Raw genomic sequence first — 24,771 nt, 5'->3', positions numbered from 1 at the left:
TGATAGCTTTGCTCTTTTCTCCTGGATTTTTGTTCTGGACATGCTGGGTATCATAATTCATCATTGCTGGAATATTATTAAATTTATTGTATTGCAATAATTACTATCTGAGTTGCCTTTTAAAGTATGATACTGCTTGTTTCTTAAGATTGAGAACTCGATTACAAGCATCTCAAGTATTTGGTACATTTCTGAGTTCGAATTGGATTTTCTGATTCTGTGTTTGTGTATATTTTCATTTAATGTTACTACTGCAAAGAATATGTTTAACCTTGCTCAAATGTATTTTAAAATTGTTACATTTAGTAATTACTATGCAAATGATACATTATTTTCTGTACACATTGAAAGATTTGTGAACATCTTTTATGTTTAGATGTTGTAATATGAAATAAGATTAAAATGTAAATAGTGGCATGAGCAGTTGCTTTTCTTTTTCCTCAGGAGGACAGCAAGCAAGCACAATTCTTGGCTTTGGCTGTTGTGTACTTTATCTCTGTTCTGATGGTCTCAAAGTACAGAGACATTTTGGAACCCCAAGATGAAAGACACAGTCAGTCTCTTAAGGAAACTAGTAGTGATAATGGGAATGCATCGCTTCCTGGTGAGTCTCCAGGTTTTAGTCTCTGGTACTGAAAGTTCACATAAAGCCTTACCTGGTTAAGACACCGATTCTGGAAACTCTGTGTAAAGTGAGACCATAGTATTACATTTACTAAGAGCAAACTATTTTAACTATGTTTACTAATAACTTCAATTTACATGTTGTATAATCATTTCAATTGCTAATGAGTTTTATACTGTAAGTGGTCCATCTAATTTAAAGATGAGAAAGTGTTAGTCCTTTTTTTGTTTTTTTTAATTTTTAATATTTTTTATTACATATTTTCCTCAATTACATTTCCAATGCTATCCCAAAAGTCCCCCATAGCGCCCCCCACTTCCCTACCCACCCATTCCCATTCTTTTGGCCCTGGCATTCCCCTATATTGGGGCATATAAAGTTTGCAAGTCCAATGGGCCTCTCTTTCCAGTGATGGCCAACTAGGCCATCTTTCGATACATATGCAGCTAGAGACAAGAGCTCCGGGGTTCTGGTTAGTTCATCATGTTGTTCCAACTATAGGGTTGCAGATCCCTTTAGCTCCTTGGGTACTTTCTCTAGCTTCTCCATTGGGAGCCCTGTGATACATCCAATAGCTGACTGTGAGCATCCACTCCTGTGTTTGCTAGGCCCTGGCATCGTCTCACAAGAGACAGCTATATTTGGGTCCTTTCAGCAAAATCTTGCTAGTGTATGCAATGGTGTCAGCGTTTAGAAGCTGATTATGGGATGGATCCCTGGATACGGCAGTCTCTAGATGGTCCATCCTTTCATCACAGCTCCAAACTTTGTCTCTGTAACTCCTTCCCTGGGTGTTTTGTTCCCAATTCTAAGAAGGTGCACAGTGTCCACACTTTGGTCTTCATTCTTCTTGAGTTTCATCGTTTAGCAAATTGTATCTTATATCTTGGGTATCCTAAGTTTTGGGCTAATATCCACTTATCAGTGAATACATATTGTGTGAGTTCCTTTGTGATTGTGTTACCTCACTCAAGATGATGCCCTCCAGGTCCATCCATTTGGCTAGGAATTTCATAAATTCATTCTTTTTAATAGCTGAGTAGTACTCCATTGTGTAAATGTACCATAATTTCTGTATCCATTCCTCTGTTGAGGGACATCTGGGTTCTTTCCTGCTTCTGGCTATTATAAATAGGGCTGCTATGAACATAGTGGAGCATGTGTCCTTTTTACCGGTTGGGACATCTTCTGGATATATGCCTAGGAGAGGTATTGCTGGATCCTCCGGTAGTACTATGTCCAATTTTCTGAGGAACCGCCAGACTGATTTCCAGAGTGGTTGTACAAGCTTGCAATCCCACCAACAATGGAGGAGTGTTCCTCTTTCTCCACATCCTCGCCAGCATCTGCTGTCACCTGAATTTTTGATCTTAGCCATTCTGACTGGTGTGAGGTGGAATCTCAGGGTTGTTTTGATTTGCATTTCCCTGATGATTAAGGATGTTGAACATTTTTTCAGGTGCTTCTCTGCCATTCGGTATTCCTCAGGTGAGAATTCTTTGTTCAGTTCTGAGCCCCATTTTTTAATGGGGTTATTTGACTTTCTGGAGTCCACCTTCTTGAGTTCTTTATATATATTGGATATTAGTCCCTTATCTGATTTAGGATAGGTAAAGATCCTTTCCCAATCTGTTGGTGTTTTTTTTGTCTTATTGATGGTGTCTTTTGCCTTGCAGAAGCTTTGCAGTTTCATGAGGTCCCACTTGTCAATTCTCGATCTTACAGCACAAGCCATTGCTGTTCTATTCAAGAATTTTTCCCCTGTGCCCATATCTTCAAGGCTTTTCCCCACTTTCTCCTCTATAAGTTTCAGTGTCTCTGGTTTTATGTGAAGATCCTTGATCCACTTAGACTTGACCTTAGTACAAGGAGATAGGAATGGATCGATTCGCATTCTTCTACATGTTAATAACCAGTTGTGCCAGCACCATTTGTTGAAAATGCTGTCTTTCTTCCACTGGATGTTTTTAGCTCCCTTGTCGAAGATCAAGTGACCGTAGGTGTGTGGGTTCATTTCTGGGTCTTCAATTCTATTCCATTGGTCTATTTGTCTGTCACTATACCAGTACCATGCAGTTTTTATCACAATTGCTCTGTAGTAAAGCTTTAGGTCCAGCATGGTGATTCCACCAGAGGTTCTTTTATCCTTGAGAAGAGTTTTTGCTATCCTAGGTTTTTTGTTATTCCAGATGAATTTGCAGATTGCACTTTCTAATTCGTTGAAGAATTGAGTTGGAATTTTGATGGGGATTGCATTGAATCTGTAGATTGCTTTTGGCAAGATAGCCATTTTTACAATGTTGATCCTGCCAATCCATGAGCATGGGAGATCTTTCCATCTTCTGAGATCTTCTATAATTTCTTTCTTCAGAGACTTGAAGTTTTTATCATACAGATCTTTCACTTCCTTAGTTAGAGTCACGCCAAGATATTTTATATTATTTGTGACTATTGAGAAGGGTGTTGTTTCCCTAATTTCTTTCTCAACCTGTTTATTCTTTGTGTAGAGAAAGGCCATTGATTTGTTTGAGTTAATGTTATATCCAGGTATTTCACCAAAGCTGTTTATCAGGTTTAGGAGTTCTCTGGTGGAATTTTTAGGGTCACTTATATATACTATCATATCATCTGCAAAAAGTGATATTTTGACTTCATCTTTTCCAATTTGTATCCCTTTGATCTCCTTTTGTTGTCGAATTGCTCTGGCTAGGACTTCAAGTACAATGTTGAATAGGTATGGAGAAAGTGGACAGCCTTGTCTAGTCCCTGATTTTAGAGGGATTGCTTCAAGCTTCTCACCATTTACTTTGATGTTGGCTATTGGTTTGCTGTAGATTGCTTTTATCGTGTTTAGGTATGGGCCTTGAATTCCTGATCTTTCCAAGACTTTTATCATGAATGGGTGTTGGATCTTGTCAAATGCTTTTTCCGCATCTAAGGAGATGACCATGTGGTTTTTGTCTTTGAGTTTGTTTATATACTGGATTACGTTGATGGATTTCCGTATATTGAACCATCCCTGCATCCCTGGGATGAAACCTACTTGGTCAGGATGGATGATTGTTTTGATGTGTTCTTGGATTCAGTTAGCAAGAACTTTATTGAGGATTTTTGCATCAATATTCATAAGGGATATTGATCTGAAGTTTTCTATCTTTGTTGGGTCTTTTTGTGGTTTAGGTATCAGAGTAATTGTGGCTTCATAGAATGAGTTGGGTAGAGTACCTTCTGTTTCTATTTTGTGGAATAGTTTGTGAAGCACTGGGATTAGATCTTCTTTGAAGGTCTGATAGAACTCTGCACTAAACTCACCTGGGCTTTTTTTGGTTGGGAGACTATTAATGACTGCTTCTATTTCTTTGGGGGATATAGGGCTCTTTAGATCATTAACCTGATCTTGATTCAACTTTGGTACCTGGTATCTGTCTAGGAACTTCTCCATTTCATCCAGGTTCTCCAGTTTTGTTGAGTATAGCCTTTGGTAGAAGGATCTGATGGTGTTTTTGATATCTTCAGGATCTGTTGTTATGTCTCCTTTTTCATTTCTGATTTTGTTAATTAGGATGCTTTCCCTGTGCCCTCTAGTGAGTCTGGCTAAGGGTTTATCTATCTTGTTGATTTTCTCAAAGAACCAGCTCCTTGATTGGTTGATTCTTTGAATAGTTCTTCTTGTTTCCACTTGGTTGATTTCACCCCTGAGTTTGATTATTTCCTGCCGTCTACTCCTCTTGGGTAAATTTGCTTCCTTTTGTTCTAGTGCTTTTAGGTGTGTTGTCAAGCTGCTAATGTGTGCTCTCTCTAGTTTCTTTTTGGAGTCACTCAGAGATATGAGTTTTCCTCTTAGAAATGCTTTCATTGCATCCCATAAGTTTGGGTATGTTGTGGCTTCATTTTCATTGAACTCTAAAAAGTCCTTAATTTCTTTCTTTATTCCTTCCTTGACCAAGGTATCATTGAGAAGAGTGTTGTTCAGTTTCCATGTGAATGTTGGCTTTCTATTATTTATTTTGTTATTGAAGATCAGCGTTAGTCCATGGTGATCTGATAGGATGCATGGGACCATTTCAATATTTTTGTTTCTGTTGAGGCCTGTTTTGTGACCAATTATGTGGTCAATTTTGGAGAAGGTACCATGAGGTGCTGAGAAGAAGGTATATCCTTTTGTTTTAGGATAGAATGTTCTGTAGATCCATCTGCCAGATCCATTTGATTCATAACTTCTGTTAGTTTCACTGTGTCCCTGTTTAGTTTCTGTTTCCATGATCTGTCCATTGGTGAAAGTGGTGTGTTGAAGTCTCCCACTATTATTGTATGAGGTGCAATGTGTGCTTTGAGATTTACTAAAGTTTCTTTAATGAATGTGGCTGCCTTTGTATTTGGAGCATAGATATTCAGGATTGATAGTTCCTCTTGGAGGATTTTACCTTTGATGAGTATGAAGTGCCCCTCCCTGTCTTTTTTGATGACTTTGGGTTGGAAATCAATCTTATCAGATATTAGAATGGCTACTCCAGCTTGTTTCTTCATACCATTTGCTTGGAAAATTGTTTTCCAGCCTTTCATTCTGAGGTAGTGTCTATCTTTTTCTCTGAGATGAGTTTCCTGTAAGCAGCAAAATGTTGGGTCTTGTTTGTGTAGCCAGTTTGTTAGTCTATGTCTTTTTATCGGGGAGTTGAGTCCATTGATATTAAGAGATATTAAGGAAAAGTAATAGTTGTTTCCTGTTATTTTTGTTGTTAAATTTGGCATTCTGTTCTTGTGGCTGTCTTCTTTTAGGTTTGTTGAGGGATTACCTTCTTGTTGTTTCTAGGGCATGGTTCCTGTCCTTGTATTGTTTTTTTCCTGTTATTATCCTTTGAAGGGCTGGAATCCTGGAGAGATAATGTGTGAATTTGGTTTTGTCGTGGAATACTTTGGTTTCTCCATCTATGTTAATTGAGAGTTTGGCTGGGTATAGTAGCCTGGGCTGTAATTTGTGTTCTTTTAGTGTCTGTATAACATCTGTCCAGGATCTTCTGGCTTTCATAGTCTCTGGTGAAAAATCTGGTGTAATTCTGATAGGCTTGCCTTTATATGTTACTTAGCCTTTTTCTCTTACTTCTTTTAGTATTCTATCTTTATTTAGTGCATTTGTTGTTCTGATTATTATGTGTCCGGAGGTATTTCTTTTCTGGTCCAGTCTATTTGGAGTTCTGTAGGCTTCTTGTATGTTCATGGGCATCTCTTTCTTTAGATTTGGGAAGTTTTCTTCTATAATTTTGTTGAAGATGTTTGCTGGTCCTTTGAGTTGAAAATCTTCATTCTCATCCACTCCTATTATCCGTAGGTTTGGTCTTCTCATTGTGTCCTGTATTTCTTGGATGTTTTGAGTTAGGATCTTTTTGCGTTTTACATTTTACTTGATTGTTGTGCTGATGTTCTCTATGGAATCTTCTGCACCTGAGATTCTCTCTTCCATCTCTTGTATTCTGTTGCTGATGCTCGTATCTATGGTTCCAGATTTCTTTCCTAGGGTTTCTATCTCCAGTGTTGCCTCATTTTGGGTTTTCTTTATTGTGTCTACTTTCCTTTTTAGGTCTAGTATGGTTTTTCTTCATTTCCATCATCTGTTTGGATGTGTTTTCCTGTTTTTCATTAAGGACTTCTACCTGTTTGATTAGGTTATCCTGTTTTTCTTTAAGGATTTGTAACTCTTTAGCAGTGTTCTCCTGCAATTCTTTAAGGGATTTTTGTGCTTCCTCTTTACTGTCTTCTACCTGTTTACCAGTGTTCCTTTGTATTTCTTTAAGTGTGTTATTAAAGTCCTTCTTGAAGTCCTCTACCATCATCAGGAGATATGCTTTTAGATCCGTGTCTAGCTTTTCCGGTGTGTTGGGGTGCCCTGGACTGGGCGAAGTGGGAATGCTGGGTTCTGATGATGGTGAGTGGTCTTGGTTTCTGTTAGTAAGATTATTATGTTTACCTTTCGCCATCTGGTAATCTCTGGGGCTAGTTGTTGTCGTTGTCACTGTTTAAAGATTGGAGCAGAAGCTGTGTTCCACTCACCAGCAGTCTCAAAATCCTGTGGCGGGGGTCATGGGTATCTGGCAGTACCCCTGTGCTGGTCCAGCCGGAAGAGGCCTGTGGTCCTACTCAGGCCGGTTTCTGCTTCCCTAACTAATGCAGTCTCAGGTCCCGCGCACAATTGGATTGGAGCAGAAGCTGTGTTCCACTCACCAGAAGTCTTAAGATCCTGTGGCGGGTGTTGTGCGTAGCTGGCGAGTGTCAGCCGACCCTGCGCCCTAGCTACCCCTGTGCTTTTCTGACCGGAAGAGGCTTGTGGCCCTATGTAGGCCGGATTTCTCCCTCCCCAACCAAAGCAGTCTCAGGTCCCGCGTGATTGGACTGGAGCAGAAGCTGTGTTCCACTCACCAGCAGTCTCAAAATCCTGTGGCGGGGGTCGTGGGTAGCTGGCGGGTGTCAGGCGACCCTGCGCTCTAGCTACCCTGGTGCTGATCCGGCCGGATGAGGCCTGTGGCCCTACTCAGGCCGGTTTCTGCTTCCCTATCTAATCTTGGGTTTTCTTTATTGTGTCTACTTCCCTTTTTAGGTCTAGTATGGTTTTGTTCATTTCCATCATCTGTTTGGATGTGTTTTCCTGTTTTTCTTTAAGAACTTCTACCTGTTTGATTGTGTTATCCTCTTTTTCTTTAAGGACTTGTAACTCTTTAGCTATGTTCTCCTGTAATTCTTTAAGTGAGTTATTAAAGTCCTTCTTGATGTCCTCTACCATCATCATGAGGTATGCTTTTAGATCCGTGTCTAGCTTTTCCGGTGTGTTGGGGTGCCCTGGACTGGGCAAGTGGGAGTGCTGGGTTCTGATGATGGTGAATGGTCTTGGTTTCTGTTAGTAAGATTATTACGTTTACCTTTCACCATCTGGTAATCTCTGGGGTTAGTTGTTATCGTTGTCACTGTTTAAAGATTGGAACAGACTCTGTGTTCCACTCACCCGAAGTCTCAAAATCCTGTGGCGGGTGTCGTGGGTAGCTGGCAGGTGTCAGCCGACCCTGCGCTCTAGCTACCCCTGTGCTGGTCAGACCGGATGAGGCTTGTGGCCCTTCTCAGGCCGGATTTCTGCCTCCCCAACCAAAGCAGTCTCAGTTCCCGCGTGATTGGACTGGAGCAGAAGCTGTGTTCCACTCACCAGAAGTCTCAAGATCCTGTGGTGGGTGTTGTGGGTAGCTGGTGGGTGTCAGCTCACCCTGTGCTCTAGCTATCCCGGTGCTGGTCAGGCCGGAAGAGGAAAGTGCTAGTCCTAATAAGTAAAGAGTACAAAGTTTTTACTTTTGTGTTTGTTGTTCAGTCTTTTACAACAGACTTCCAGGAAATTGTTTAAACAATTAGTAGTGATCACTATAGTTTTATAAGTAGCTTTTAGTTAGGCAGTGGTGGTGTATGCCTTTAATCCCAGCACTCAGAGGCAGGTGGATCTCTGAGTCTGAGGCCAGCCTCTTGAGTTCCAAGACAGCCAGGGCTATACGGAAAAAGAAATCCTGCCTGGACAAACAAAAACCAATCAACTAAACAACCGAAAAAGAGCTTTCAGTTATAGGTATATACTCAGATAAACAGCTTTCATAGTTACAGAACTAGCTGTGCCGAGGGGAGGGGCAACCCTGTCCCCGTTGGTTTTAATTGAGTACATATTAGATTGTTGTATTCATGTAGGTTTGAATACACAGGAAGGAAAAGACTCCACCTTCTTGGAGCTTATCTCTGGTAGGAGGAGACAGAACATATTTTTTAATAGACAAATTTTATGACATTTTAGAAGGCAATGAAAGGGATACTAAATAAAATGTCAGGCACGACAGGAGAGATGCTTTATGGACTTTTCTTTAAGAGAAATGAGCAGTCATTGGAGTGTTGAGTGCAGAGTTATTACTGACATGCATTTTAAAAATAACACTCTGGGGCCAGTGCGTAGCTGATAAAAGCATTTGCCATGCAACCGTGATGATCTGAGTTCAGTACTCCAGAATCCACAATGGAAAGAGAGAACTTACTCTGTATGCTTCACTCTGTCTCCCATGTACACCATAGCATGTGTGCACTATGATTCAAGTGTGTGTGTGTGTGTATATCATATGTACATTATGAATAAAGAAACAGCAATAATAATAATAATAAATAAAATTTAAAAAATTAAGTAACACTTTGACTTCTGTGTTGAGAATACATCTCAGAGAAGAAAAAGGAGTGTTCAGTTCTGTGCCGCTTCGTGCCATAGTAAATTGACACTTAGAAGTTTAAAATACAACAACCTTCATATTTCATGATTTTTGTGGGTAGCATGTGAATATGCCATGTTGGGAAGGCTCACCCCTGCTCAGATGTTTCCTGAGTTTAATTAAGATGCTGTCTAGTGCCTCGGCTGGGAGGGTTCTGGGTGGGGGTTGGCTGAGTGCAGCAGTGTTATGTTGGGGGAAAGTCTTAATTCTTTGTTTTGTCCCATTACTTTGAAAGACTTTTCTATTTATATGTAGTCTTTCTCATTAAAGTGGAAGTCTGCTAAATTTCCTAACAGAGCTGATTTGGATTCTGGTAAAGTCAAGTCTGGCAGGTCTTATTAAAACACAGCTTTGGAACTAGCTATTACTTCAGATTCAGTTCTACTGGTTAACTATTATTCTACTGAACTAGCTCAGATTGAAGGATTTCTTAAATACCAGGAGGTGTGAGTCTGTAGGATCATTAAAGCAATTGCCTTCCACTACCAGTAATTCACTTGATGTGATGATCTGATGGGCTAGGGTTGTTGTAACCACACAGATATCTAGAGGCAGACAGATTCTGGATATATTTGGGTGACAAGAACAGTATTTCTGAATATTAGTGTGGGTATTTTAAAAAGAAAAAGTATTCAATGATTACTATAACTGGACTAGATCAAAGGTGAAATATTTCAGTTTTCAACCTATTTGCTTTAGATATTTTAGCATACAGATATAGGTAAAGCAGTGAAATAGCAGTCAATATATTATATATGTGTAATATTGTATTTATATTGCTCCTTTTGTGTTTAGGATGGAGTTGTGGTTGTGGAGACGGGTGGAATCACTAAGGGAAAATAGATGTAGATAGAGGTGACCAGAGAAACTAAGGACTGAAAGGCTCAAGGATTGACTTCTAAGTTCCTTGAACCTAATAAATCAGGGAGGAAGTTGAAGACATTACTGAGCAACCATTGGTGAAGTGATATAAGAAAAAAACCTAGGAGTCAAGGGAAAAAAGAATTATCAAAGTGCAGAGGACATCCAGCAGCTTGCTTTACTGTCAAGTGCTATTAGAAGACTGTTCATTAAATTTGGCAAGGTGTAGATTTTCGGTGAACTTGAAAAGAACATCTTTAACTCCTTCCATGGGTGTTTTGTTCCCAATTCTAAGAAGGGCCAAAGTGTCCACCCTTTGGTCTTTTTTCTTCTTGAGTTTCATGCGTTTAGCAAATTGTATCTTATCTTAAAGTTTGGAGCTGAGACAAAAGGAAGGACCATCTAGAGACTGCCATACCTGGGATCCATCCCATAATCAGCTTCCAAACGCTGACACCATTGCATACACTAGCAAGATTTTGCTGAAAGGACCCAGATAGAGCTCTCTCTTGTGAAACTATGCCAGGGCCTAGCAAACACAGAAGTGGATGCTCACAGTCAGCTATTGGATGGATCACAGGGCCCCCAATGGAGGAGCTAGAGAAAGTATAGAAGGAGCTAAAGGGATCTGCAATCCTATAGGTGGAATAACAATATGAACTAACCAGTACCCCCCAGAGCTCGTGTCTCTAGCTGCATATGAATCAGAAGATGGCCTAGTCGGCCATCAGTGGAAAGAGAGGCCCATTGGACTTGCAAACTTTATATGACTCAGTACAGGGGAACCCCAGGGCCAAGAAGTAAGAGTGGGTGGGTGGGGGAGCATGTGGGGGACTTTTGGGATAGCATTGGAAATCTAAATGAAATAAATACCCAATTAAAAAAAAACTAAAGAAACTCAAAAAAAGAAAAAAGAAAAACAAACAAAACAAAAGAACATCTTTGTTCGAATGATTGGGAGTTCACTTGATTAGAGAGCAAGTGTACACAGCAGCATGGGGTTGCTTGTGCTGAGGATTTAGCTTAGTTGGTATAGTGCTTGCCTAGCATGTATGAAGCCCTGAGTTTGATTTCCCCAGCCCCTCATCATCTGGTCGTGGTGGCACATAACTGTAATCTTCATACTCGAGGGGTGGAGGGAATAAAATCAGAAGTTCAAGGTCTTTCTTGGTTTAATAGCAATCCTGGGATATGTGGACCTGTCTTAGCAGGGACGGGTGTGCTCCTTGTTGAGCTAGGTCATCAGTGGTATTGATTTATTCTGCATATGAGAGAGGTTGTCCATTTTTTATCAGCAGTGGAAACTGTTTGTGGCTAGAAGTTTTTACTTTATGCACTGTTGGCATTCAAGTTTGTTTTATAATCCATGCTTATGTTACAATTACTTCTGAAGGCTGATACAGGTAGTTATTATTTATTTATTTTATCATCTATTTTAGTTATGAGGTGCATGCCCTCATATTTCAAAGTTTATGTAATAGTTTTTGATTTTGAGAGAACACAACACAAAATCCCGGATGGCTACTGGGACTTTAATATACCTTTAAAAATTAGTTCTTGGTTTTTTAATTTACTCTTTTGTTTTTGGTTAAGATGCAGAAAACACACCAGCAGAATTTAGTTCTTTAACTCTGTCGTCGGTGGAAGAATCTTTGGAAGGCACCTCATGTACTCGCAGGAGGGACTCAGGCCTTGGTGAGGAAACAGCCTCTGGCTTAGGAAGCAGTCTGTCTGTAGCTTCTCCAGCGGCGCCTCTGGGTGTCAGCGCTGGGCCAGATGCCATCAGCGAGGTGCTGTGCACTCTTTCTTTGGAAGTCAATAAATCTCAGGAAACAAGAATTGATGGAGGAAACGAGTTGGACAGGAAGGTGACACCATCAGTCCCAGTTTCAAAAAATGTCAACGTGAAGGACATTCTCCGGAGCTTGGTGAATATGCCAGCAGATGGAGTCACAGTGGATCCAGCCCTTCTGCCCCCAGCCTGCCTCGGTGCTCTTGGAGATCTGTCTGTTGACCCACCCGTGCAGTTCAGATCCTTTGACAGGTATGTAAATAGTCCTTCATTTTGGTATGCTTATGTTTGCAAATTGTAAAGGTAAACAGAAATTCAGTATGAAAGTCTATGTTTTGTTCTAATTTATAAAAAATATAAGGGTACTTTTGTTGAGTGTTTGTACAATACTTTTATTTATTAACATTTTATATACCACTGATATTACTTTAGGTATATTTTTAGTATGGCATTAGCACATTGCATGTAAAAATGCCATTTCTTTCCCTCTCTCTCTCCCTCATTCCTCCCCTCCCTCCCTCCCTCTTTTTTTTTTTTTTTGTGGTTACCCCTCAGATATTACTTGAACTTACAATGGCTGTCCATCAGTTCCTTCTACCAATATTGTGTCAGCCTTTATTTAAAACAACAACAACAACAACAACAAAAGGTTGGAATCTAGATACCAGCAGATATAAGACTTCAACAGGTGTCCATGTGTTCTTAACCTGGGAAGTTTGAGAAAGCTAACTACAGAATCTTGTTGATTATGTAGCGCTAAGGGTTTGTGTTTTCTGTCACTGTTGTTGTTGCTGATGTTTTTAATAGATTTGTCTCTTGTCTAACTAACCAGCTTATGTATGTTGCTCAGGATGCTGTCCAAGGCCCTTCAGCGTTGCTAGGCAGGTGCTCTACTACCAGTCTGTCTATTGGTAGTTTACCTGGGTGCTGTCTTCGTATTTTATAAAGTTTTCTTTTGTTCTACTTCTAACATACAGTTATTGAATGAATACTTTTAAAAATTAGTATTTTTATCTGGAAACAAACTTATGTACAGAAAAGTTTTTACTACAAAATTTTTATTTTTCTTGAGATATTAAGTTGTTAATATTATTTAAATACGTTTTAATACATTCTGTTTTTTCTATATAAATATACTCTTATCTTTAAATAAGAAAATTAAAAGTGACATGGTGCTGTCTAAAATTTAAAACACTAAATACATTATCTAAATTTCTTTAAGCCTGTTTACTTATTTTTATTTATTCTTTCATAATTTTTCATGAATATATAATGCACTTTGATCATTCCTGCCTTATTTTCCTCTTCTTGGCATCTAGCTCCCATTCAACCCCTTCTTCCCAGCAAGCAGCCTTCCTACATTGATGGTTTTTGTGCCTCACTGCCTGGATTCATTTATTTAAATTATGTAGGTCTGTGTGTGGATATGTGCCTAAAAGGAATATGTGCCCATGAGTGTCAGGAGCCTGTGGAGGATCCACTGCAGCTGAAGTTCCGAGCCAGCTGACATGGGTGCTGGGAACTGAACTCTGGTGTTCACAGGAGCAGTGCTGTTCACCACCTCTTCAGGTGCTTTCTTCACACACTGCAGAGAATTAGGACTCACTGACAGTCTCAAGTCAATGATCTAGGTTGAGATTATGTCACTCAAGGCTTTGAATCTTCCTTAGTTTCTGTTTATCTAATGTTGCCTTAGAAGTAGATTGACATTAGTACATTTTTGGCAGACATATTACAGAAGCAATAGCTTCTTGCCTCTTGTCCAGTGGCGTACGTATGGTTTTGTATTACTGTGGCTTACTCTGGCCAGTGAATACAGTTGTATGTAACAAATCTCTCTACTGTTATGGAATTTGTGAATAGAGGCTATACAATTCATCACTTTATCAGATTTTCTGTTCATTCATTTGTGGACTTACGGTTTTCTGTTTATTTTATGGCTTCTAATATTAGAGACCTCTACATATTAGATTACATAATAACATATTTTCAGTTAGTTTAGTCCTTGTCCTCTATTTCTCCATCTTTTGTAAATAGTATCTTTTCTAGGCTGGCACCAGATTCAACAGCTCGCAAGATTGTATACCATAGGTGCTTGAACGTCAATGGTAGTACTTTTGACTTGGTCAAGGCTGGGATTATGGGTGTAAGCTACTGTGCCCAGATTAAATTTAACTTAAATTTGTGCTAGTTTTTATAATAAGAAATAGTTGGGTGGCTAAATACTTTAATTGGCTGTCTTATTAATATACTTAAAAAATTTATGAATGACCAAGGTGTTTTATTTTGGCATTTTTCTTTTCAATAATGTTGAAATTAAATCCTTTTTTTCTCAATACCTTAAATGAAATTATGCATTTACTTAGGGATTCCTGCTTAGGTAATGCATTTAAAAAGTTTGTTCAAGTAAAAACCAATAATTTAGGTGGTAGCATTTTTCTGGATATTCTGTGGAACTTAACATGTCTGGTATGCATTTAACATATTATCTGATGGAGTACAAACTGTTCTATCTCTTCCCTCCCCTGTCTTTTTTCTTAGCACGAGACACCTTTTGAAAGACTTTTTTTTGCAGCCATAGGGCAATGGAGTGTCTTTGGGAATTTCAAAGCATCCCTCTGATCATGTATTTATCTCAGGAATGTTGTGCCAGAAATCAGAACTCTCCTCATATCTTAAGAATTATCAACTCCCAAGCAATAGCTGGGAAGTTTAGAGTAACAGCTACGAGTGAGCCCTTGCTGAAAGGCTGCCAGCTCAGTCTCGGTGAAAGGGAAGGTGTTTGTGTTCATTCCCATGCCGAGATTCCTGCTCTTATCTCATTTGAAGATCCTCGCTGGCGATTAATGGATGCCAGGGATTTATCTTGATAAAGTTCAAGGGCTGGTCTGTGTTTTCAACTGAATCCTTAGGGACTAAAGTACTCTGTCAAAAAAGTTTTTTCTTTAGTAAACCATTTTTATGTTAAATTAAACAGCAATGTTAAGGTTTTGAATTCATAATGTTTTGAAATGAAAATTCTGAAACTTGTCTGGAATGTATTATTCCTTTATTGTTGGCTGTTACTAATTAATTTTTGAGAAAATCTTCAAACTCTCCAATTTAAAAAGCTAACAACCAATCAACATGATGTTCACTTGCTGTGAGTGTGACTGTAGAAAGTACTTCCTAGAGAGTCTGTCACAAACGAGCAAATGCTGAGTATTCTAAATGTTCACTAACGTTAGTGAGCTCGTAAAGAAAATCTGTGAGTAAACTGCACTTTAATCTCTGTGTTTTCATTGACATTTAGAAAAGCTGGTGTAGCTGGTTCTCTGCCTTCTGCATTCTTTATGACAAGAAGGGAAATGCTTTAGTTAAAATTGACATCATTCAAACTTCAGATAATTACTTGCTTCTTAAACATTAAGAGAGATTTTGAGTTCATTTTTTAAGTAGAAGTTTAAGGCTTAGGGTATAGCTCAGTGCTCGACCTGGTGCTTAGTCTCTGCAAGATTGTGGGTGGGAATCCCAGCACAAGAGGGAAAACAATGAGTGGGGGAGGCAGGATTAAAAAAGTGGGCTCTATGCTTTTACATCTTTCTTTCTTTTTTAAAAAAGGATGCAAAATCTTTTGTTCTTACCTAGCTAATTCCCACTGAAGCGTGTTAAGTTGAAATTTTTAGGTTCTTTCTTCAAAATGTAGAATGTATTTGCCTAGGTCAGATTTATGTTAACAGGATGAGCATAGTGGGCTAAATATCCCTTCTCCTGAAGGTTTTAGTCTTTACACTGAAACTTACGATAAAGTAATAAAATGAAAACATCCCGGCTGGGTGTGGTGGCGCACGCCTTTAATCCCAGCATTTGGGAGGCAGAGGCAGGTGGATTTCTGAGTTCGAGGCCAGCCTGGTCTACAAAGTGAGTTCCAGGACAGCCAGGGCTACAGAGAAACTGGTTCTATCTCTTAAAACCAAAGGGGGAAAAAAAACCAGCCCACATACACATATTATTTATTACTCCCCCCCCCCCCCCGACAGAACAGCCCTGTTTTTTTCTGGTTTTCGAGACAGGGTTTCTCTGTGTAGCTCTGGCTGTCCTGGAACTCACTCTGTAGACCAGGCTGGCCTCGAACTCAGAAATCCGCCTGCCTCTGCCTCCCAAGTGCTGGGATTAAAGGTGTGCCACCACCACCCGGCTATTTATTACATTTTAAATTAGATCATGTGTTTTTGGGTTTTATTTTAATCTCGCCCAGAGCTTTAGCAGTATCATTTCAGAACTGATTTGAATCATGTTATGGATTTAGAAATTATTAATTTTGCGGCTGGTGAATTGGCTCAATAGGTAAGAACACTGACTGCTCTTCCAAAGGTCCTGAGTTCAGATCTCAGCAACCACATGGTGGCTCATAACTATCCGCAATGAGGTCTAACGCCCTCTTCTGGTGCATCTGAAGACAGCTACAGTGAACTTATTTATAATAATAAATAAATCTTTAAAAAAATAAATTATTAATTCTATTTTTTTTGTGTGTGTATACTAATTAATACTTAGTATAAATGCCAGGAGAGAAATCACGATCACAGAGGTAGTTCTCCCAGGACCAGTGTTATCCATTACACTTCAGATGTACTGACCTCTGATATGTCCTCAAAGGTGGGAAACTTGACTGCAAAGTTTCTGATAGTGAGGGGCTGCCTTCACACTCTCCCCTATTAAAATTAAGGAATAGAATGAAAACTTCATTTTTCCATTCATTATCAGATATATTTAATAATTTAATGGTAGCATATGCATACTTTCTTATCTTGATAATCTTCATTTATATGCTGTGTAGATAGCACTAACATAGACATATTCATCAACATGCTGGCTGGAGAACTTAGTGAACATATTGAAAACCATTTAATTGTATGCTTTTGTGCATGGATTAAATGGCATGTGGATTATAGCTTGATAAGACTTTACAGACAGCTCATTGTGAGGCAACGGCTGAATCACAATCCCATTTTAGGAATATGTAGATTTGTGGTACATCCTGAAAATTTATTTTGACAAGTGTCTTAGATAGGGTTTCATTGCTATGAAGATCTATCATGACCAAAGCAACTCTTATAAATGAAAAATTAAAAAAAAATTTCATACAATTTCAGAGGCTTAATCCATTATCATCACGGTAGAAAGCATGCCAGCGTCCAGGCAGACTAGGTGCTGGAGAAGGAGCTGGGAGTTCTACATCTTAATCCGTAGGCAGCAAGGAGGAGGTTGCATGTGTTTCCCACTGGGCATAGCTTGAGCATTTAAGACCTCAAAGCACACAGTGACAACACTTTTTCCAACAAGGCCACATCTTCTCCAGAAAGGCCACACCTCCCAATAGTGTTGATCCCTATGGCCAAGCACTATGGGGGCCAAACTTACTTAAACCACCACAATAAGTTATTTTACCTTTCTGAGCTTGCCTTAAAAAATTAAAAAATGTTTTAAAAAGGTGTTTGGTGGCTCATGTGTGTAATCTTATGAATTGTAAAGGGCGAGGACACGATGCTGGAGGAACAGGAATTCAGGGCTCTGGCTTCTGATACCTTTGTGTTTTCTCTCCCAGTTATTATTTTTTTAAATAAAATTAATGTATATCTTAACAATATTTTTCAAATTAAACTACAAATTTTTGAGAATATGTACAAAAATCTGGGGAGTAATATTTACTAAGATGAATAAAAGAATATGCTATTTTTTACTTTTGTAAGTATTATTTATTTACAGTATGCTAAATGTTTAAAACCCAAATCAGTGTTTTGCTGTGTTTAATTAGCCATGTACAAATGATGATTGTACATGTTAAGGACCAGATATGAAGTGTGATATTTGATGAGCTTTGACCAGTATATATACTTTATTGCACAAACATCAGCGGTCTCCCTTCCCACCTAATCCCTGTCTCTGTTTCCCACAGGCAATTGCTATTTTAACTTTTTATAAAACCATTTATTAGTTTGCCTTCTCCAAAACTCTTTTTAAAAAGGAAGTAATGAATATGTTCTTGAACATAGGCTTCCTTAATTTATTTGGCAAGTGTCTTAGTTAGGGTCTCATTGCTGTGAAGAGAATGTCTTTGTGATCCATCCATGCTGCTGACTTTATCAGCACTCTGCTGTACTGTTGCATAATGGTATCCTACTGTGTAAGTACTCACTGTTTAAAAACTTCATTTTTCTGCATGGAGGACACTTGAGCAATTTCTAGTTTCATCCAGCTACTCTAAAGGGTCTGGAAGCATAATTGTATTATGGATATTTATATTTTCTTGAGCAAAGTTCTAAGGTACAGTTGTTGGGTCATAAGATACTTGTATGTCTAAATTTTGATTATAGAATTAGATTTTTTTCACTGATTTCGATTGAATAAAGGACCTCAGACATAATAGACAAAGTGCTGTACCACTGTCTGCCCACAATTCACTAATCTAAATATTATTTTACCATCAATATATATCTGTTGTATGCATGAAACAGATTGTAATGGTTCTTTTGTGAACAAATGTGAAAGTGGATTATTCATATTTTCATTTTTTACCTAATTATTAGAACATGAAAAATGTTTTGACATTTTAGCATATAAATTTCTGGCAAAACAAGCACAGATTATATTTATATTGTTTTCTGAGGGTACCATAGGCACATATGTATATGTACATGTATACACACACACACACACACACACACACACACACACACACACAAGGTCATATCCACATCTTTTTATCTCAGTGATCTTCCTCTGATATAAGCTACCATGATTTAAACATACTACTTTGGATTGGGGGCTCAGGTGGCTGTTGCTTCTATTTTTTAGTATATAGTTAACATTGGCAGTCACCCTTATAATGATGTGACACCAGCTTCCCCCAAGTACATTGAATAAGCCTTGCCCAGCACAAGATAACTTGATTTAATTGGCAACAGTATTTGCCCTCAAATGATAGTCAGTGAAGTAAAACAGAACCTATTTCACTTTGTCCTTTTTTTTTTTTGAAATAACCACAGAAATGTATTTTTAAAATAATGGAATTACATGCCTTTAGAAAGTATGAATACATTTATTAGGGCAAAATATCTAAGTAACTTTGTTTAAAAATCAAATATTTTAAAGCTATTAAGGGAATACTTTCAGCTTACAGTATTGTCAACAAAAGACATGATTAAATAAATTGAATGTTGAAGACTTTAAGCTTATGGTTAACACCGGGTAATTAAAAGTAAGAGCTGCTGTGGGAGTCCATTATATATCAGCTGTCCTTTTACCTCATTAGCTGGGGTTTTGCATGTTTATGGAGCTAACTTCAATTAAAAAATGGCTTTTAAGTTGTGTCTAACAAGGTCTTTTAGTTACTCTTTTAGTATAAAGTATTGCACTTTAATTGAAACTGGTGTATCATAAATACCTGTGTTCAAATAATACACAATATAAACAACTGGTTGTTTGGTACTTTTGCTGTTTAAAGAAATTGTTTATTGTTTTCTATGTGATATAATCAAAAGCTGTTGTGTTTCATGAGCTATATACATGTATCCATTGCTTGTGTAGGTATCGTTTTTCTCTTTTGAGATACTTAAGGTTTTATGATTTTAAATTAACACTGCTTTAAATTTCTTATTGAAACATAGTGAATTTTCTGCATCAGTTATTAGGTTTTTTAAAAAGTTAATTTCTTGTTCTCTTCAATTCTAAGATTCTCTCTTTTCACCCCCCACATTCTCTTTGATTATGTTTATTAGAAAATTCTAGATGGTCTTAAATTTAAGAACTCTAGTGTAAATGTTGGTTAAAATGTTAAAATGAATTATTTTCATAGGACTTTGTCTTAGTTTTAAAAACAATGAGGCTGGGGAGATAGATTGTAGGTAAAGTGTTTGCTGTGCAAACAAGAGGAGGGTTTGATCCTTATCAACCATTGTTTTAAAAGACTGTCTGTGTAGAAGGGAGTGTGGAGAGGGGGATGGCTCAGAGGTTAAGAGGAGTGTGGAGAGAAGGATGGCTCAGAGGTTAAGATCACTGGCTGCTCTTCCAGAGGGTCTGGGTTTGATTCCTATTACCCACATGGCAGCTCACAACTGATTGTAATTCCAGTTCCAGAGAATCGAATAGCCACTTCAGCTACCAGCCACACATAATACAGAGTACTCATATGCATTAAATGCAAACAATTAAAACCTTGGATGTGATGTGCTCTTGCAAGTTCAGCCCTGGGGAGACAAAATCCTGTGAACCTTGGGATTCATCAGTTGGTCAGCCTAGCCTACTGAGCAGTTCTGCCCAGTGCCAGACCCTGTCCCAAAAACAAGTTGGTTGGTGCCTGAGGAATAACATCCAAGGTTGTGATCTTGTTTCTGCATGCAGACTCTGTTTGTCTCTCAATCCTTCTCTCTCCCTCCCTCCCTCCCTCTCCCTCCCTCTCTCTCCCTCCCTCCCTTCCTCCCTCCCTCTCTAAAAGAGAAAAAAAGATATGTAAATATGGATAACGTTGAAGAGATTTTAAGTAGTAAGAATATTTCAAACAATACATCAAAATAAGGTAGGAAAGAAAATGGAAGTTAGCTTTGTTTAACTTTTAAATGCATATAATTCATGTAAATAATTTATATTTTAAAACCTTTATTACAGAAGTGTCATCATTGCAACAAAGAAATCATCAGTCTTACCTTCTGCCCTTACTACAAGCGCACCAAGTAGCGCCGTCAGTGTGGTGTCTTCAGTAGATCCCACCCACGCCTCAGACGCTGGAGGAGAGTCACCAGGTGAGTCAGGTGGCAATGAAGTCAACAGAATTTTTAGATCTATTTTAGCAAATTTTAGGATTTTGTGATTAAACCAAGAAGCTTGTAAGGTGCTTTAGAAATCTTTCTGCTTTTGTGTTTTATTGTTGATTGTTCACTATTATCTTTTTGTTTACAAAACTACTATTGATTATTTACTAATATCCCCCACAATCTGAGTGAAATTAAAAAGTAAAACCAGGAGTGGAGAGTCAGTTGAAGCGGTATGTGGTGAACTGGTCAGTCTCGCAGAGTTTTGATGTTGTTTTACCACCCAGCTCCTGCCCCCACACTTTATTTTCTCTTATGTGTCAACAAAATAAATATAAATATTTCTCTCATATTCCTGTTTTTCTTTTGAGAATAAGTCTCATGTGGACTCCTGGCCTTGAATTCACTTTGTAGCTAACGATGAATCAAAACTTGTGATCCCTTTGTCTCCTCATCTTAAATGCTGTAGGTTGCCACCACACTTGGTGTATGTGGTGGGGGAGAGAGACCAGCGGCCCATCTGTGCTAGACAAGCACTCTGCCAAACTTACCTACACACCCACCCTGCTTTTTACTTGTCTTAACATTTTATTCTAAAGTTTGAAATGCAATTAATTTTTAGAAAGTTCATAGCATCTAGATATAAGAGGAAGTGTTCACAGTATGATAAAGAAAATCGATGCTTTATGTACTATTCAACAGTAACTGTGTTAAGTATATGACTTCTCTGTATGGTAAAAGTAAGACAGCGCATTGCAACGTGACTTGATTAATTTCATACAGTTGTACTGTTGGATCCAGTACACCTAACGCCTTGTGCTTGAGTTACTGGTGCATGCCGCCATGTCCTGCAGACTCTGCTACACTGCACATTTCATTCCTCTTCTTAGCATTTACTTTTAGTGGTTTTTTTTTTTTTTTTTTTTTTTGAGCTGAGGACCAAACCCAGGGTCTTGTGCCTGCTACAACTTACAATAATTTTAAGAATTCTTTAAGAATTCTTGAGAAGTACACATAGCATTTTCATGTATAGAAAACAGTAGGTATTAAGTTTAAAATTCCACCTGGAAACCCACCGTTGTAATAGTATTGCATCATGTGGTTTAGGGTTTTATTTTATCAAAACAAAAAGAATCAGTAAGCTGAAGTGACAAAAACTCAAGATATCTACATGCCTCTGTCTCGAGTTCCTGCACCTAAGCTTTTCTTTACCTGATACTTGCTGTTTACCAGGCTGACTTGAACTCAGAGATCTCCTTGCCTTTTTTGGGAGAGAATTAAAGGTGTGTCTGCATTCCAGCTGAATCACACAGACCTAGAAGGTCTTTGGATGTGATATCTTGCCAGAGAAGCCATGTTGCTGGATTAAGATTCTTCTACATAATATGTTTTTGTATGTTAACATGCTATAGTCTTTAAAAATATGATATATTTTTCAAACGGAGTTGCAAAGTATAAATAATGAAGACAAAATTGAAACCATCTCAGCAGTGGAACCAAGCTGTAGTATTCTTTACCAGTTTGTATACTGAGTGCTTGCTAATTTGCAAAATTTAGCATCAGTCTTTGCTCTATATAACATTAAGACTAAAAGGTTTATCTTTATTCAGTTAGTAAAAAAAGTTTCATTTCTTTTCAAATAATATTTTATTAGGCATTGTAGACTATCCCTTGTAAGACAGACAACCCACACACACAAAGACACAAGCCTATTCACTTGTAGTATAGCAGTATTTAGTGATTAAAAATTGTCATTTGATTTAATGATTCTTCACTGCAAGGGGCATCAGTTACTTAGATCCTTAGGGAACTTCTATAAATAGTATTTTACTCCCTGCATAGATGCTATATGGAGGGTCAATTTACAGATATCTGGAAAACTGCCTGTTTGAAAGAGTCACGTTGTCAGTGCATAGATAAGGAAAACACAGGTTCACGCCTTCCATGTGTTGAAAGAAGCCTTTGCATTTACATATGTGATTATCTGTTTGGAATGTTAATATGAATCAAATTTATCATAAATTTATGTTTTTAGTTAAAATGCATAATTACATATTTTTTCCTACTGTATGAAGGGCAGTCTCATGTGACACTGTTGGTATATTTATTTCTTCATCTAATTTTTCTATTTATTTGTTTACTTTTTAATATTGCTAGTTAATTTTTATCATTCTTGTGCATGTGTCCTATGACTTAAAGATTTATTTTTATTTTTACTTATATATGTGTGTGTGTGTGTGTGTGTGTATGCCAAGTGTGATGTGTTTGGGTGTTTGAGGAGGCCAGAAGAGAGTATTATACCTCTGGAACCAGAGTTATAGTTGAAGCTGCAGGTATAGACGTCTGTGAACTGTCTGCTTGACATGGTGTTGGGGCTCAAACTTGAGTCCTTTAAAAGTGCTCTTAACTGTTGAGCCATCTCTTGAGCTCCAAGTCCTGTGATTAAAAGAACATTTTGTAAAGTCTGTTTTGCTAGATTTACTATTAGGAAAGAATATCGGCTTCTTTTCAAAGGCAGTGTTAGGAAATAATTTTTGTCATATTTTATTGGAACAAATAGTATTCCTGTTCTTAAAAATACTGCCCTCCCCATACTGAGAATTTACTGTAGGGCCTGTGTCTGCAAAGCAAGTAAGTGCTCTACCATTGAACTGTTCCTTACCACTCCTTCCCTCCCTCCCTCCCTTCATCCCACCACCCAACCCTCTTTCTTTTTTTTCTTTCTTTTGTAATGGGTTTATTTGGTACAAGAGTCTAGGGAGATAATTCTGCTTATTGTTAAGCACCAAGGAACAGTCTGCAAAGGTCCTTCCACAAGTGTGAATGTTGGAAAGGGGATGCTGTAGGTGAGCATTGCTGCTGGTGGTGGCTGGTCCTCAGTCCTAGCTTGTAGGCCTGGGCAGTTAAAGACTGTTGTCAAATAGGAAGCTGATGACTGATTTTCAGGGTCTCTTGGCTGTACTTACTAAGGCTTTGACTTTTTCAGATTCTTTTGCATTCATATATTTTTGATGATCTTTCTTATTCTCCCAACAACATTCATTCTATAATTATAGAATTATGTATACATATAATACATATAACTGTAGTGTTTGCTTTCTCAGCATTTTCTGGTATTTTTCTAACACTTGGTTATTCCTGAAGGCTGCCATAGAAGAAAGGAAACAAATATCAGCCCCCCTCCCCCCAAAAAAAGGCTACTCGTGGAAGTCCCAAGTTCAATTGAACCCAAATTTCAACTATTGGAGAAACCACATTTGAAACCAAATAAAGGAGCTATCCCTTGCTAGCTGGCCCATCCTGGGAAGCCTCCAGTAAGCCAGAGGCAGACCCTGTCTCACTCTTAAAAAATGCATTTCAGCTCATCAGAAATTAGAATCAGAGCTGGGAGTATAGCTCAGGAGAATCTTGGGTTCATTCCTTAATGTCACACTTTAAAAACAGGGAACTTTGGTGGTGCACGCCTTTAATCCCAGCACTTGGGGGGCAAAGGCAAGTGGATATTTGAATTCCAGACCTGTCTGGTCTACAGAGCAAGTTCCAGGACAGCCAGAGCTACACGGGTAAACCCTGTCTCAAAAACAACTAAAATAAACAAAGGAGTAAATAAATAAATAAGCTGTGTCAATTAACACAGTCAAAAGCTAATCCTGTTTTATAGTTTTTGCCTAAATGTTTTCTTTGGATTTGCTACATTTTTATTTTTCACATTTAAGTATATAGGTACTTGTGTCCTCTTTATTAATGTCATACATATTTAGGAATAAAATGAATTTTAGAGAAAATAGCTGATAAATTCAGAGTATATAGTCTTTAAAAACACTACCACTTGTCAAACAATGCTCAAGAAAATTTAATTACATAATTTATTTATTTATAAGGTCTTATTATATAACACAGGTTGGCCTTCAATTTCTAATCCTCCTGCTTCAGGCTCCAAAGTATTGGGATTACAGGCATATGCCCCCACACCCTGTAATAAAATGAGAAATATTTTATTAATCAATTATAATAGAAGTTAGTGCCAGCAGTTTTTCAAGAACCAATTTTACTGTCAAGAATGTAGCAAATGGGGGTAGAGATGTAGTTTATTTGGCAGACTGCCTATTTAGCTGTGTAAGGAATACATTTTTATTTTGGGTATAGAAAGGCAGAAACAAAGGGCTTTCCAGAAGTAGGAGGATTGTTGTTTTCCCAGCTCAGTTCTTTTGCTGCCTGGCCTCACGTGAAGTGCTTGTCAGTGTGTTCTAACTAGATGCAACTGGGGCTCTTGAGTGAAGAAGTTGGCTTAAGCCCATTGCAGGAAAGGAAAGCACACAGTAACCGGTGACATGCCAGTCACAAGGTTTATTACGGGATTAGAGCTTCTGTTTGTTGAGTTTTATGAGTAGAAAATGAGGATTTCAGTTTAAATACTGTGGGGAAACAAAA

General features: G+C 38.2%; 1 protein-coding gene across 4 annotated transcripts in view; it reads left to right on the top strand.

Moving 5' to 3' along the window:
• Nucleotides 1–24,771, top strand: part of Lrba (LPS responsive beige-like anchor protein) — a 576,347-nt gene that overhangs the window by 131,331 nt on the left and 420,245 nt on the right. For all 4 annotated transcript variants that reach the window (XM_029475138.2, XM_021158805.3, XM_085835789.1 and 1 more), the window contains exons 29-31: nt 445–604; nt 11,353–11,803; nt 20,198–20,331. In XM_029475138.2, the coding sequence (XP_029330998.1) occupies nt 445–604; nt 11,353–11,803; nt 20,198–20,331 (745 nt within the window). The remainder of the gene's footprint in view (nt 1–444; nt 605–11,352; nt 11,804–20,197; nt 20,332–24,771) is intronic.

Source organism: Mus caroli, unplaced genomic scaffold (genome assembly GCF_978045245.1).
Source record: "Mus caroli unplaced genomic scaffold, Mus_caroli_1 scaffold_3, whole genome shotgun sequence".
In the NCBI taxonomy this organism is placed as follows: domain Eukaryota; kingdom Metazoa; phylum Chordata; class Mammalia; order Rodentia; family Muridae; genus Mus; species Mus caroli.
Note: the sequence above shows the minus strand (reverse complement) of the source record. Positions and strands in the feature narration are given on the sequence as shown.